At 73.3% G+C, this 15,141-nt stretch overlaps 1 protein-coding gene across 2 annotated transcripts; it reads left to right on the top strand.

The window, feature by feature from the left end:
- Positions 1-255: 255 nt before the first annotated feature.
- On the top strand, positions 256-13,960 carry CEP131 (centrosomal protein 131). 2 transcript variants are annotated; one of them, XM_045572247.1, is made up of 26 exons: positions 256-549; positions 1,805-2,002; positions 2,452-2,546; positions 2,848-2,926; positions 3,111-3,238; positions 3,797-3,904; positions 4,306-4,425; positions 4,921-5,041; positions 5,693-5,776; positions 6,004-6,121; positions 6,339-6,433; positions 6,798-6,977; positions 7,280-7,453; positions 7,657-7,782; positions 8,027-8,152; positions 9,234-9,350; positions 9,685-9,787; positions 10,006-10,207; positions 10,381-10,488; positions 11,419-11,536; positions 11,647-11,721; positions 12,186-12,328; positions 12,436-12,613; positions 13,049-13,245; positions 13,642-13,702; positions 13,792-13,959. In XM_045572247.1, exons 1-26 carry the CDS (start codon positions 271-273, stop codon positions 13,864-13,866), a joined length of 3,408 nt encoding a protein of 1,135 aa, XP_045428203.1. In that variant the 5' UTR covers positions 256-270; the 3' UTR covers positions 13,867-13,959. The 2 variants fall into 2 exon arrangements, with proteins under 2 accessions (XP_045428203.1, XP_045428204.1); XM_045572248.1 differs by lacking the exon at positions 9,234-9,350 and having other exon boundaries at positions 13,792-13,960.
- Positions 13,961-15,141: the final 1,181 nt, after the last annotated feature.

Raw genomic sequence — 15,141 nt, 5'->3', positions numbered from 1 at the left:
TCTCACATCCATTCATGAGAGGAAACTCAGCAAAACCGGAAACACAAAAATTTCCGGGGTTTTGTGGGTGCCGGGAGCGGCGTAGGTGCCCACAGGTTGGGGGACCCCTGGCTCCTCGCCGCCCTCCCCGACCCTCGTTCCTACCCACGCCCCGCCCACCCCGTCCGAGGCCCCGCCCTCACACCGGCCGCGTCCAATCGGCAGCCCGCTGCTACGGTGGAGCGGGTCTCTGCGGCTCCTCCCAGGCTTGAAAGACAGCCGCGCGGCCCAATGAGCTCGCACGGCGGCCGGAGCGGCCAGCCGAGGGGCCAATCCGGGCGCGGCGCGGGCAGGGAAGGCGGGGCTCGGAAGGCCGGCGGAGGTGCGGGCTGTTTGCTGGTTGCTAGCTGCCGCGGCCGTCCCCCGCGGCCCGCATTGTCGCCGCGGCCGCGGTGCCGGCGCCGGGGCGGGGCGCGAGGCGGGCGGCCGAAGCCCGGGCCCGCGTCCCAGCCCGCGGCCCGCGCACCGCGCCTCGGGCCCCGCGGCCCCGCGCCCGGGCGGCTCGCGCAGGTGAGGAGCGTGAGGTGCGGGGCCTGCACCGCGGGGCGGCCCGGCCCGGCCCCTCCGCGCGGCCCGGACCCCAGACCCGCTGCCCGCGGGGCGCCGCCTCGGGGCGGGAGGCCGGGCCGGGCCCGCGGGGCTGCGGCTGCGGCTGCGGCGGCCGGGCCCAGAGCCGCCCGCCGGGGAGGGGGCGGCGGTCCGGGGGCTGCCTCCCCCGCACAGGCGGGAGCGGGCCTGGCGAAGGCAGGGGCGGGCCGCGGGCCGTGGGCGTGCGCCCGCCGGGGTCTTTACCGAGGCCTGTCCTCCCGCGGCTGCTGCCTTCGGAGGCTCAGAGGATGCACAGGCCCCCGCGTGGCCAGGAGCCGTCCGGGGGGCCGGGGCCGGGGCCGGGGCCGGGGCCGGGGCCGGGGCCGGGGCCGGGGCCGGGGCCGGGGCCGGGGCCGGGGCCGGGGCAGCCAGCTAGAGCAGGAGAGGGAGGGGCCCAGGCCGGTCCCCACGTCCAGTGCTCCGGCCGCAGGGCGGCTGAGGCTGAGCAGAGGGAGGGGCAGAGGGGCGGGAGCAGGCCATGGGCGGGGTCAGCCCTGAAGGGGTCAGACTGTTCTCTGCCTGGGGGCCATCGAGGCTTAATTTTTAAAATTTATTTTTATTTATTTATTTAAATATATTTTATTGATTTTTCACAGAGTGGAAGAGAGATAGTTAGAAACATTGATGAGAGAGAACCATCGACCAGCTGCCCCCCCCCCCCTTGCCACTGGGCATGTGCCCGCAACCAAGGCATGTGCCCTTGACAGGAATCAAACCCGGGACCCTTGAGTCTGCAGGCCAATGCTCTATCCCCCGAGCCAAACCGGTTTCAGCTAAAATTTGTTATTATTGATGTCAGGGAGGAAGGGAGAGGGAGCAAGGGGTAGAAGCATCGTGCTGAGAGAGGATCACGAACCGGCTGCCTCCTGCACGCCCCCAACCCGGGCCTGTGCCCCGACCGGGAATCGAACCGTGACCTCCTGGTTCCTAGGCTGACACTCATCCATGGAGTTGGGCCTGCCGGGCCCAGCAGGTTTTAAGGCCAGAGGTGGCCCTGTCCCCGGAGGCCGTGTCTGTGCTATTCATCGCTCGCCGTCCTGCTCTGGGCCTGGTTTGGGGGTGGGGGGGGGGTGAGGAGGGGACCGCCGCCTTCCCAGAGAGCTTGGGGGCAGCAGGCCAGAGGCGGGGTGCACCGACCCTGCTCTGCGAGGGCTCATCGCACTTCTCACCTGCCCAGGCCCTCCCGTCCACCATGAGAGGCTCCCAGACCTCCAGCAGCCCCCCCGGGGCCCCCGGAGGCAGCCTGGAAGGCTTGGACCTCAGTCTGACGGGGCTCCCTCCACCCACGTCCCGACGCCCCAACAGCGCCTCTGCCGCCAAGCCTATGGCCTGCTCCGTCTCCGTGGCCGCCGGCGAGCCGAAGAGGAAGGCGATGGTGAGCGCTAGGGTGGGCGTCGGGGTCCCCGGCTCGCACCCCATGGGACTGGCCTTCGGGGGCATCTGACCCCAGTGCGCTCCGGCCCCCAGCCCCCCAGCCGCCTGGAGTGCAGGAAGGACCAGGCGGGAGCTGGGCGAGGGCGAGGGCGAGGGCGGGCCCTGGGCCTGCCGGGGCCTAGCTCCCGCCAAGTTCTCGTCCTCCATCAGTCCTGGGGTTTGTTTAAATCCACGGGCAGCGGGCGGGACAGGCTCCTGGAGGCCCGGGGAGCTGGCGGGCAGGTGGCGGGCTGTGAGCTCCAGGCGCCTCTGCAGGGGGTGTGGGGGGGCTCCCCCTTCTTTCCAGAGGGAGGCTGGTGGCGGCCCGCTGCTCCTGCCCCCCTCGCCCCCTCGCCGGCCAGCGCGGTGTGAGCGGGGCCGGGGCACGAGCTCGCTGTGTCCTCTCTGCAGGAGGCCACGGGGCCCATCAACAACCTTCGCCGGTCCAGCAGCACCACGCAGGTCCACCAGCCACAAGCCCGGCAGGCGTGGGCCGGCCCCCCCAGGTAACCCCTGACCCCTCAGGCAACCTCTGACCACGCTTGCTCCCGTCCTGCCTCTGTCAGCCCTTCTCCCGGCCTCGCCAGGGTGGGCCCCGGCCGGACAGTGGGGCCAGTCCTGGGGGCGGGCAGGTCGTGTCCAGACCCGTTGTCCCTGCGCGCGGGGGTGGGCTCGGGGCCGACGCCCCTGCCTGCCTGCCCCCCGTCCGGCGGCTTTTCCGGGGCCGGGGCCCGGGCGGGGCCAGAACCCCCTGCCGGTGCCCCGTCCCCGGTGCCGACCGTCCCGCCGCTGTCCCCGGCCGGCCAGGCCGGCAGCGCCCCCGGACGGCCTGACGCTCCCCGAGAGCAGCCCCGGCGGCGAGGAGGCGGCCACGTGGAACGTCCTGGTGAGAGCCGGCGCCGGGCCCGGGGACGCTGCTCCGCTCCGCCCGTCGGGGGGGGGCGCCCTGACCACACGCTCCGTCAGAGCGGGACTCCCCCGGCCGGGCTGTGCGATGGCCGTGGGCAGGGAGGGCGGGCTCAGCGCGGGGGCCGTGTCCCTGCTCGGCTGAAGCGTCTGGTTCACCCCAGGACGACCAGCCCCGGGCCCTCCCCTCGCCGCCCGCCGCCCGGAGCCCCTGTGCCCTGGACGCGCCGGCGGGCCCACGGAGGAGAGAGGGCGCCGTTCCCCTGGCTCCCAGCTTCACTGCCAACAACAGGTGCGCCTGGCAGGTGCCCACGTGGCCCGCCACAGGGGGCAGGTGCTTCGTCCTGTTTGTGGCCAGACAGGCGCTCTGGAGCGCGTGAAGGAGTGAGAGCACGTGGGTGAGCGAAGGCGGGAGAGAGAGAGTGTGGACGAGTGAAGGAGTGAGTGAGTAAATGAATGAATGAGTGGATGAGTGAGTGAATGAATGAATGAATGAGTGAGTGTATGAGTGAGTGGATGAGTGAGTGAATGAGTGAGTGAGCGAATGAGTGAGTGGATGAATGAGTGAGTGAATAGATGAGTGGATAAGTGAATGAGTGAGTGAGTGAGTGAATGAGTGGATGAGTGGATGAGTGAGTGAGTGAGTGAATGAATAAGTGGGTGAATGAATGAGTGGATGAGTGAGTGAGTGAGTGACTGGCTCTCTCCCGGGCCCCCAGGGGGCTGCACGGGCATCCTCACACCGGCTCTGCAGACGGCACGGCTGGGGCTTCCTCCTGAAGAGGCGGGGGTGGGGGGGGCCACGCCGCCAGAGGGACTCGGGGACCTGACCCCCCTCCGTCTCCCGCAGGAGCAACAAGGCGGCCGTGGGCAACTGCGTCACCACCATGGTGCACAACAACCACACGCCCGCCGAGCCCGCGGCCAAGAGCTCCAACCGCACGGCGCCCTCGCTCAAGTGAGGCCCGGCCGCCGCCCGGGGCGTGGGGGGACACGCGTGGGAGTGCGGGAGCCTGTGGCGAACACGCGTGGGTGTCCCAGGCTGCGGGGGCCCCGGCTGCCGTGTCGCCCCGGAGTGCTGGAAGGGCCAGGCCGGGCCTGGTGGGCTCACACGCGTGGGGTCCCTCTGAGGAAGCCCCCCGAGTGCCATCAGGGACGCCGAGGGTCCTGCCGCAGCTTCTGCCCGGGACCGGTGACCTGGAGGCCCTTTGCCTCTCGGACCCGGTGCCGGACGGGCTCTCGGGAGGCAGGTGGCCGTGGGAGCAGGCCCAGGGCGCCCGGTGGCGGCGCCTCCTGGCAGGGCCGGCCGGGCGGTGAGGGGCTGGGTCAGTCACGCGCCTCCCCTCCTCTGCCCGTCAGCAACCTGGTGAAGGCGGCCACCCGGGAGGGCGCGGGCGGCGGCGGCAGGACGCCCGGGAACAGCGCGGGCGCCGGGGGCCTGCTCAGGCGGCGGGCGGTGACGGAGGAGGAGGCCGAGAGGTAACTGGGCCGGCGCCGGCGTGGAGACACACGGCCCTGCTGCGTCCCCCACAGCGTCCAGGAAGGCAGATCAGGAGGCGGCGGGGTCCGGGGGCGGAGACATTCTGACCCTAACACACACACACACACACACCCCCGCCCGCCGCCCGCTCCGCGGCTTTAATGAAACCACGGAGTCACATGCTCAGACGCACGGACTCATGGCGCTCAGGTCAACGCCGGGAGGGCAGTTCACGTCTAGAGGGAACCAGACGTAGAAGTAAACTCCCAGGAGCACCTGGGGCAGCCAGGGCTGTGGCCTGGCTGGGCTGGGGGCGGGGCGGGGGCCCTGTGAGCACGTCCCAGCAGGTGACCCCGGCGAGCGAGGCCGAGGCCTCCTGTTCGGTCAGCTCCCCTGAGTGGTTCCTCCCTCGTGACCGGGATTGTGGGGGGGTCTGCGGGCGGGGCCACTGCCCAGCCCCGCCCCGGGTCCTGAGCCCGCTGTCCTCTCGCCAGGTACATCCGCCAGGTGAACCAGGCCGCCGTCACCATCCAGCGCTGGTTCCGGCACCAGGCCCGGCGGCGCCGAGCCCACGCCGCCAGCCCGGGGCGCCTGCCGGCCTCCAAGCCCGAGGGTGTGAGTGAGCTGTGCGGGCGCGGGAGCCTGGGGCGCAGGACTGGCACTGGACTGGCCGCGGCCACACCTGTCGGGGCCCTGGGTCGGCTCCCTCGGTCGGCAGGGCCGGGTGTCGGGAATGCTGGCCGGTCCATCCCGGCTGAGAGGTCCAGATGGATTTCTGGTTTTGGGGCCCCTGCTCCGTGACACAGCCGTCCCCTCGCCCGAAAGAGCCGCCCAGAGGGAGGCTTGTCACCTGTGGCTGCGGGGTTCTGCGGGGGGCTGTGGGGTTCTGCGGGGGGCTGTGGGGTTCTGCGGGGGGCTGTACGGTTCTGCGGGGGGCTGCGGGGTTCTGCGGGGGGCTGCGGGGGGCTGCGGGGTTCTGCGGGGGGCTGCGGGGTTCTGCGGGGGGCTGTACGGTTCTGCGGGGGGCTGTACGGTTCTGCGGGGGGCTGCGGGGTTCTGCGGGGGGCTGCGGGGTTCTGCGGGGGGCTGTGGGGTTCTGCGGGGGGCTGTACGGTTCTGCGGGGGGCTGTGGGGTTCTGCGGGGGGCTGTACGGTTCTGCGGGGGGCTGTACGGTTCTGCGGGGGGCTGTGGGGTTCTGTGGGGGGCTGCGAGGGGCTGCGGGGGTGGGGTGCCGGGGGAGCTCACTGGCCGGGACGCCTCTCCAGGGCCAGCAGAAGCGGCAGGCGGAGGCGGCCCGGAGGAAGGCCCGCGAGGAGAAGGCGCGCCAGGCCCGGCGGGCGGCCATCCAGGTGGGCGAGGGCCTGAGGGCACGGGGGGAGGGAGGGGGGACACACGGACGGACACACACACACACACACACACGGACACACACACGGACACACACGGACACACACACGCGGACACACACACACACACACACACACACACACGGACACACACCTCGGGCAGCTGCTTGAGGGCACTGCTATGCTGGGCGAGGTGCTCACGCCCCGCCCGCCCGCCCGCCCGCCCGCAGGAGCTGCAGCAGAGGCGAGCCCAGAAGTCCCGCCCCGCAGCCCAGGAGGCGGGGAAGCCCCGGGCGGCCCAGGAGCCCGGAGACAGCGCTCAGCAGGCCTCCAAGGCCAACAACACGGGTGAGGGAGCCCGCAGCCCTGCCCCTCCCGTCCCCGGGGCTCCGGTCCCTGTGAGCTGGGACCAGGGTGGCCACCAGGCCCTGCCCCCCCCCCCCCCGCCCCACCTTCTCGAGCCGGACTCATGGGACCCACCGAGCAGAGGCCAGGCCCATGTCCCCGTGTCCTCTCTGCCCCGCGAGGCCTCCCCGGGGTGCCGACACCTCGATCTGCCTTGCAGGGGCCAGCTTCCGGGCCCCGGGCCCCGAGGACCCCTGCCAGCCTGTTCCCGACACCTGCCCGGAGGCCGGGCGGCTCCCGGAGGACAAGCCGCAGGTGTGGTCACAGCCTTCCCGCCCCCGGCCCGCCCCCGGCCCGCCCATGTCCCGGCCCTGCCCTGCCCCGCCCCTGCCCCTGCCCCTCGCTGCTGTGGTTGCTCAGCCAGGAATGCCTGCTCCACCGCAGGGGGGTCCGGTGGCCTGGGGTCCTAGGGGTGGGCACGATGCCCTGGGGTGGGCCCCCGAGACTGGGAGCTCAGAGCTCAGTGGTGGCCAGGCCCACACCCCGCTCGGCCGCTGCCCTCCCCGGAGGGGGTTCCGCAGGCCCGGTCCTCCTGGCTGAGTGGGTGCCCGGCCTCACCCACGGGTGCTGCCGGCCTCTCAGGGCCGCGCTAGCTTCTCCCGCCCACCGTCTGCCTCAGGACGCCGGCACCCAGGATGCGGCTGGGGAGGCCCTGGGGCTGGGCGGCCCTGGGGGCCGGGCCCAGTGCCGGGCGACCCTGGACGAGCTGCTGGACACACTGCGGCTGCTGGAGGAGGCGCCCGAGCCGCTGCCCCGGCCCAGGGCCTCCCACAAGGACAGATACGCCTGGAGCGACGAGGTACGGGCGCCCTGGCCCCCTCCCCGGGCCCTCCCTGCCCCCCTCCCCTGGCCCCGCTCTCCGGTCCCTCCCTGCCCCCCTCCCCTGTTCCCCGCTCTCCGGTCCCTCCCTGGCCCCCCTCCCCTGTCCCCGCTCTCCGGTCCCTCCCTGCCCCCCTCCCCTGAGGATGGCGGGAGGGGGGGCCTAGGGGGGCCACCAGGGAGGGACCGGGAGGCCTGAGCCGGCCGGCACCCTCCCCTCCCCGCGCCCTGCCCCGGCCAGAGCTCCTGGAAGGTCAGCCTAGGCCCCCCCTCCCCCCGCAGGAGGATGATGCCGGCTCGCTGACGGCCGACAACCTGGAGAGGCTGGGCAAGCTGAGCGCGCTGGCCGGGCCCCCGGAGGACGGCACGCTGCTGTCCGAGGCCAAGCTGCAGAGCATCAGGTGCTTCCTGGACGAGATGGAGCAGTCGGGGCGGGAGCGGCCGGCGGACCTCCAGGTGTGCGGGCCCCAGGGTGCGGGTGCCCAGGTGTGCGGGTGCCCAGGTGTGCGGGTGCCCAGGTGTGTGGGTGCCAGCGTGCGGGTGCCAGGGTGCGGGCGCCCAGGTGTGTGGGTGCCAACGTGCGGGCCCCAGGGTGCGGGCGCCCAGGCTGCGGGCGCAGCTCTTCCCCGGATGGACCTCCTGACACGGTGTGTCCTCAGGGCCTCGTCCTGGAGGAGGGGCCACGGCGCCTGGAGTCTGGGTCCGAGGCGAGCGCCTCTGTGATGCGGCTGAAGCTGGAGGTGGAGGAGAAGAAGCAGGCGATGGGTCTGCTACAGCGGGCGCTGGTAAGCATCCCGCCACCCTGCCATGCCCCCCCCCTGCCCTCACGCCCCCCGCCCTTACGCCCCCGCCCTCACGCCGCCCTCACGCCCCCCCGCCCTCACGCCCTCACGCCCGTTACTGTCCCCCCCGCCCCCGTCCCCACTGGCACGTCCTGCTGGGTCGCCGCCGCCTCTGCCCCAGGGGGCCCTCGGGATGGGGTCTGAGTGCCCGCTGAGTGTCCTTCTCTCGGCCCCGCCCGCACCCCAGGCACAGCAGCGGGACCTCACCCTCCGGCGGGTCAAGGAGACGGAGAAGGAGCTGGGCCGGCAGCTGCGGCAGCAGAGGGAGCACTACGAGGCCACCATCCAGCGGCACCTGTCCTTCATCGACCAGGTGAGCCGGAGTGCACAGGCGGCCAGGGCCCTGGGGCCGGGCAGGGGCAGGGCCTCCCCCGCGGGGAGGTGTCCACCGCTCAGTGGGCTAGTCCAGCGGTCGGCAAACTCATTGGTCACCAGAGCCAAATACCAGCAGCACAACGATTGACGTTTCTTTGGAGAGCCACATTTTTTAAACAAACTCCTTCTGATGCCCCTTCTTCTTCTTCTTCTTCTTCTTCTTTTTTAATATGTATTTTATTGATTTTTTACAGAGAGGAAGGGAGAAGGATAGAGAGCTAGAAACATCGATGATGAGAGAAACATCAACCAGCTGCCTCCTGCACGCCCCCTACTGGGGATGTGCCCGCAACCAATGTACATGCCCTTGACCTGAATCGAACCTGGGACCCTTCAGTCTGCAGACCGATGCTCTATCCACTGAGCCAAACCAGTTTCGGCTTATGCCACTTATTCAAAATAGATTCGCCCAGTCCGTGGTATTTTGTGGAAGAGTCACACTCAAGGGGCCAAAGAGCCGCAATTTGCCGACCATGAGGCTAGTCCAAGGCTCACAGCCCTGCCCTCTGGTCTGCATGGCAGGTGGGCAGGGCACGCCAGCTGGGCTGCTCAGGACCACAGGGGGAGGCGTCTGAGGAGACATGGCCCACCTGAGTGCCCACCGGCCTCTGAGCCGCTCCCGTGCTTTCTGGGCTGAGTCCTGGCGGCTGTGCCGGTGGCAGCTGGAGGCTGGGGGGGGGGGGGGGGCTGCGGCTCCCAGCGCAGCCTGTGCCTCCGCTTCCGCCGGGCCTGTGGGCAGAGGCAGGCTGAGGAGAGGAAGGAGCCCGGAGCACCCGGGTGGCTCCAGCCGTCTTCATGGAGACCACTCTGCTCTGGGGGCCATGGTGCCTGGGCGGAGAGGGCGTGACAGCCCCTTGACCGTGACCACAGGGCTCAGCTGGAGTGCCGGCCCCAGGCAGGGGAGGGCGCCGGGCGGGGGAGGGCGCCGGGCAGGGGAGGGCGCCGGGCAGGAGTCGGGGGCACTGGGCAGGAGTCGGGGGCACCGGGCGGGCTCACCAGCGCCCTCCCACCCGCTGCAGCTGATCGAGGACAAGAAGATGCTGGCGGACAAGTGCGCGGCCGTGGTGGCTGAGCTGCAGCAGGGCGAGCAGAGGCGCCAGGAGCGGGAGGCCCAGATGCGGGAGCAGCACATGCTGGTGAGCGGCCGGCAGGCCACGCCCCGGCCTCTGCCCGGCCTCAGCCGCCACGGGGCTGGTGTGGGGACCGGAGGAGCGCGGTGCCCCCCGAGAGCCCGCGCCGGAGCCCTGGTGCCGCTGTGCCCGCTGTGCCCCCGAGAGCCCGCGGGAGCCCCGGTGCCGCTGTGCCCCCCGAGAGCCTGCGCCGGAGCCCCCGTGCGCGTGCCGCTGTGCCCTCGAGAGCCCGCGCCGGAGCCCCGGTGCCGCTGTGCCCCCGAGAGCCCGCGCCGGAGCCCCCGTGCGCGTGCCGCTGTGCCCGCTGTGCCCGCCCGCAGCTCGCCCGTCTTCTCCGTAGGAGATCAAGCAGCTCAAAGAGCTGATGAGCGCGACGGAGAAGGCGCGCAGGGAGAAGTGGATGAGCGAGAAGACCCGCAAGATCAAGGAGATCACGGTCAGAGGTGCGGGGCGGGCGGGCGCGGGCCCCGGGCGCCGTGGTGCTCAGGTGGGTCAGGTCTCCTGCCCCGTCCGGTGGCTCCTCCCCTCAGAGGGCGGGTCCCAGTGCACCCCCTTCCCGGGAGCCGGGGTGCTGCCACGGCCCCCACCGGCCTGGCATCCCGGGTGAGGACGGGGGAGCAGGGCCACGGCCGGTCCCTGCAGCGCCGGCTCCGCCCCCCAGGCCTGGAGCCCGAGGTCCAGAAGCTGATCGCCCGGCACAAGCAGGAGGTGAAGCGGCTGCGCGGCCTGCACGCGGCCGAGCTGCTGCAGGCGGACGAGCGGGCGGCCCAGCGCTACGGCCGCCAGGCGGAGGCGCTGCGGGAGCAGCTGGAGCAGGAGAAGGAGGCGCTGGCCCAGCAGGAGCGCGCCCGCACCCAGCAGCGGTGGGCGTCCCCCCGGGTGTGCCTGCAGCTTCGGGGGCTCAGGCCGAGCGAACACGGGACCCGGAGCTGGGCTGCAGCCCCGCACACGTGCTGGGAGGCGGCAGCTGGAGGCGGGGCGGGGTGGGTGCTGAGCGGGCTCCCTGCCCGCCGGCCCAGCAGCTCCTCCTCTGCAGCTTCGAGCAGCAGCTGGAGCAGGAGCAGCGGGAGCTGCAGCAGCTGCGCCGGCGGCTCTACGGCGAGGTGGCCGAGGAGAAGGAGCGGCTGGGCCAGCAGGCTGCCAGGTGCCGGTGCCGTCCGCCCGCGCCCCCGCGCCCCCCCGCCCGCACCCTGACACCCCCTGCCCGCACCCTGACACCCCCGCACACTGACCTCCCCCCGCACACTGACCCCCCCGCCCGCACCCTGACACCCCCGCACACTGACCTCCCCCCGCACCCTGACACCCCCCGCCCGCACACTGACCCCCCCGCACACTGACCTCCCCCCGCCCCCACACTGACCCCCCCCGCACACTGACCTCCCCCCGCCCCCACACTGACCCCCCCCGCCCCCACACTGAGCCCCCCGCACACTGACCCCCCCGCACCCTGACCCCCCCCCACCCGCACCCTGACACCCCCCGCCCGCACACTGACCCCCCCCGCCCCCACACTGACCCCCCCCGCCCGCACCCTGACCCCCCCGCACACTGACCTCCCCCCGCCCCCACACTGACCCCCCCGCACGCTGACACCCCCCGCCCGCACACTGACCCCCCGCACACTGACCCCGCCCGCACACTGACCCCCGCACACGGACCCCCGCACACGGACCCCCGCACACTGACCCCCGCACACGGACACCCCCCCCGCACACTGACCCCCGCACACGGACCCCCGCACACTGACCCCCGCACACTGACCCCCGCACACGGACCCCCGCACACTGACCCCCGCACACGGACCCCCGCACACGGACCCCCGCCCGCACACGGACCCCCGCACACTGACCCCCGCACACAGACCCCGCCCGCACACTGACCCCCGCACACGGACCCCCACACACGGACCCCCGCACACGGACCCCCGCACACTGACCCCCGCACACGGACCCCCGCACACGGACCCCCGCACACGGACCCCCGCACACTGACCCCCGCACACGGACCCCCGCACACTGACCCCCGCACACGGACCCCCCGCACACTGACCCCCGCACACGGACCCCCGCAGGCAGCGGGCGGAGCTGGAGGGCCTGCGGCAGCAGCTGGAGGAGACCAGCGCGGCCAGGGCCCGGGGCCTGCGGGCCGAGCTGGACCAGGCGCGGGAGGAGCTGGAGCAGCGGCACCAGGTCTGTCCCGTCCCCGCCAGCCCCGCCTGGAGCCCGCAGGGGGCGGGGGAGGCCCGCAGGGCGCAGCGCGGCGCCGGCTGCTCTCACGGCGCCCGCCCGCCCGCCCGCAGATGGAGCTGCAGGCCCTGAGGGAGCAGCTGGAGGTGGAGCGGCGGCTGTGGGAGGCCAACTGCGCCAAGAAGGAGGTGGGCGGCCGTTCCCTCCCGCCCGCGTCGCGTCTGCCTCTGCGCCTCCCCAGGCCGTCCTGGCCTCGCCTGGCGTCACCCTGAGCGACGCCCAGCCCTGCCCGTGTCCGGGGCCCCCAGGGGGCGCTCCTCTCCCTCCGGTAACGGCCTCAGCCACCTGCCGCCCTGTGGCCCCCAGGTGGCCGAGCAGCCGAGCCTGGGGGCTGGCAGGCTCAAAGGGCACCTGCTAAACCTGCCGAGTGTCCAGCTGTCCAGTGCCCGCTCTCGTCTGAGGCCGCCCCCCGGTGCCCTCACCCGTCGTGGGGCGCCCGGCCACCCTCAGCCCAGGCGAGGCCCTGTCCTGTGGCCGGCCCCTCCCTGAGGACGGATGGGCCTGGGGCGGAGTGAGGCCCCTCTACCCCCACGAATCCGGCCCTGGGCCGCCTCCGCCACCCTGGCCGTCCCCTCGGGGCCCTGTCCCCCAGGAGGCGTGGCTGCTGAGCCGGGAGCGGGAGCTGAAGGAGGAGATCCGGAGAGGCCGCGACAAGGACATCGAGCTGGTCATCCGCCGGCTGGAGGCCGACATGACGCAGGCCCGGGAGGAGAGCGAGCGGGCCACCGAGAGCCGGTGAGCGGCCGGGCGGAGGGCGCCGAGCAGGGCCTGGAGGCTGACCGGGGCCGGTGAGCCGGCCGTGCGGGGCGTGGGAGGCTGACCGACCTGCGCTTCCTCTGCAGCGTCAAGCGCCTGCGAGACCAGCATGAGGCGGAGCTGCTGGAGCTGGAGCAGGTGCAGCGGCGGCTGCAGGACCAGTGTGCCCAGCTGCGGGGGCGGCTGGCGGAGGCCGAGGGCGAGGGCGCGCGCCTGCAGGGCCTGTTGCGCCAGAAGGACAAGGCGCTGGCCGAAGTGAAGGCGGTGAGCGGGGCAGGGGGAGTGCCGGGCCCTCCCCGCCTCCCAGGGCTCCGTCCACCTCAGGCTCCCGTCCACGGCTCCCGTCCACGGCTCCCGTCCACCTCGGGCTCCCGTCCACGGCTCCCGTCCACGGCTCCCGTCCACGGCTCCCGTCCACGGCTCCCGTCCACCTCGGGCTCCCGTCCACGGCTCCCGTCCACCTCGGGCTCCCGTCCACCTCGGGCTCCCGTCCACGGCTCCCGTCCACGGCTCCCGTCCACGGCTCCCGTCCACCTCGGGCTCCCGTCCACGGCTCCTGTCCACCTCGGGCTCCCGTCCACGGCTCCCATCCACCTCGGGCTCCCGTCCACGGCTCCCGTCCACGGCTCCCGTCCACCTCGGGCTCCCGTCCACGGCTCCCGTCCACGGCGCCGCTCACGGCCCTGCCTCCCCCACCAGGTGAACGAGCAGCTGGTGGGCGAGCGGAGCGGCCTGGCCCAGGTGCTCCGCCAGGAGTTCGCCGACCGGCTGGCCGCCTCGGAGGAGGAGAACCGGCGGGTCAGGGCCGAGCTGGCCGAGCTGCGGGCGCGGCAGCGGCTGGAGCTGGAGCAGCTGCGGCGGGAGAAGCAGGCGGAGCTGGAGGACGTGCACGTCCGGTGGGTGGGCCTGAGGGCGGAGGCGCGGGTGGGGTGGCCGCTCCAGACTAGGGGAACCAGGGTCCGTGGGGCCGGGCCCGCAGCCCTGTGTCTCCGGAGTGCTCCCGGCCGGGGGGGGGGGCGCCGTGCAGGGGGGAGGCTCAGGAGTGAGGAGACCCAGCCCGGCCCAGCGCCCCGGGACCGTCTGCCGTCTGCCCACCACGGCCCTGAGCGGCGGCGGGCACAGCCAGGGGCTGGTTCTCCGGTCCGGGCTCCCGTCCCCACTCCTAGGGCAGCCCCGTGCCCGCAGTCCGCCGGGGGGGGGGGCAGGAGCTGCCCTCCTGTTGTTGGGGTGGAGGCCCCCCAGCCCCCCGTCTGGACTTGGCCGCAGACCCCAGAACCCGTCTGTGCCCACAGGGTGAAGGCGGCCCTGGCCAAGAAGGAGGAGGCCGTGAACAGCCTGTGGAAGCAGCACCAGGTGGGTGTGGGGGGGGCGGGGAGGGCTGGAACGGGCTGGGGGGCGGGGGCGGGGGGGACCGGCCGGCCTGACCGCGGTGCGTGTTGCAGGCCGCGGTGAAGAGGGCCGACCACCTGGAGGAGCTGCTGGAGCAGCGCAGGCGGCCTCTGCCCAGCGCCAAGTGACCCCGACCCCGAGCCACCGCCCGAGGCCGGGGGCCAGCGCAGCAGCAGCGGGCGGCCCCCCCCCCCCCCGCCCACGGCCCTGCAGCGAGCGCCGTGGCCGCTGTGACAGTAAAGGGCTGTTACTTAATTCTCGTGTCCCTGCCTGTCTCTCCTGGTCCTGGGGCTGCGGTCTGCGGGCTCCAGGCTCCCTGCCTGCCCTGCCACCCCGGCTCAGGTCCACCTTCCCAGACACCTTGGGGGGAGCCCGGAGGCGGGGGCGGGGGCGGGGGGCGGGCTCTCGGGTGGCCCCCGCTCCCCTCTGCTGATCCCCTCTGCCCGGCCAGGAGCTCCCTGCTCACACGAGTGGGGGACCCACTGTGGGGGCTGCGCCGCCCGTGGAGGGCGCTGGGGACTCGGCTCTCGCGGTGAGGCCCGGCAGGAGCCGCCCTCAGGCCAGTGCTGAGTGTGGGCTGTGAACGTGTGGGTCCCGGCCGGCCGTCAGGCACATCGGGCGGCGGGCCGGTCCCCGGGGACGTGGTGTCTGTCTCGCTGAAGTCAGTGAGAACGTATTGTCTTCATGGCGCCCAGGCCGCTGCCCCTTGGGGTCTTGGGGCTGCTGTCCTGGCCGGCGCGGCCAGGAACGGGTGCGGGAGAGAAGATGGCGAAGGGCCCAGCACAGGAGGAGCCGGAGGGGTGGCAGCCTCCAGGGTGCTGAGGCCACCAGGAGGCAGCTGCCAGGTGGCGAGTGGGTGGGGCCGAGGCCGGGGCAGGCGGGCGGGGCTCTTCCTCAGAATTTGGGGCGAAGGGAGAGCAGGAGGAGGTGCAGGGAACTGACCCTAGTCGTGTCCAACCCGGAGAGCATGGCTAGGGTGCGCGAGGGGTCCCCTCGACTGCCCTGGGGCTGCAGGGGCCCGCGTGGTGCTCACACCGCTCTGTGCACCTGGTGGCCCGGGGACCGGCCGGCAGGAGCCCCGAAGGCGGGGGCACGGTGGCAGCTGCAGGGAGGTGGGCGCCAGGAGGCAGATGAGAGACAAGGCCGCTCACACACCTGCCCCCGACCCGAGACCCGGCCCCCCCCCCCAGACCCGGCCCCCCCCCCAGACCCGGTCCCCCCCCCCCGAGACCCCGCCCCCCCAAGACCCTGCCCCCCCAAGACCCGGCACCCCCCCCCGAGACCCTGCCCCCCCCCCGAGACCCTGCCCCCCCCAGACCCTGCCCCCCCCCGAGACCCTGCCCCCCCCAGACCCTGCCCCCCCCGAGACCCGGCACCCCCCCCCAGACCCTGCCCCACCGAGA

This window comes from Pipistrellus kuhlii, unplaced genomic scaffold (genome assembly GCF_014108245.1).
Source record: "Pipistrellus kuhlii isolate mPipKuh1 unplaced genomic scaffold, mPipKuh1.p scaffold_m20_p_44, whole genome shotgun sequence".
NCBI lineage: Eukaryota > Metazoa > Chordata > Mammalia > Chiroptera > Vespertilionidae > Pipistrellus > Pipistrellus kuhlii.
The sequence above is the reverse complement of the archived record's forward strand: the minus strand, read 5'-3'. Positions and strand labels throughout refer to the sequence as shown.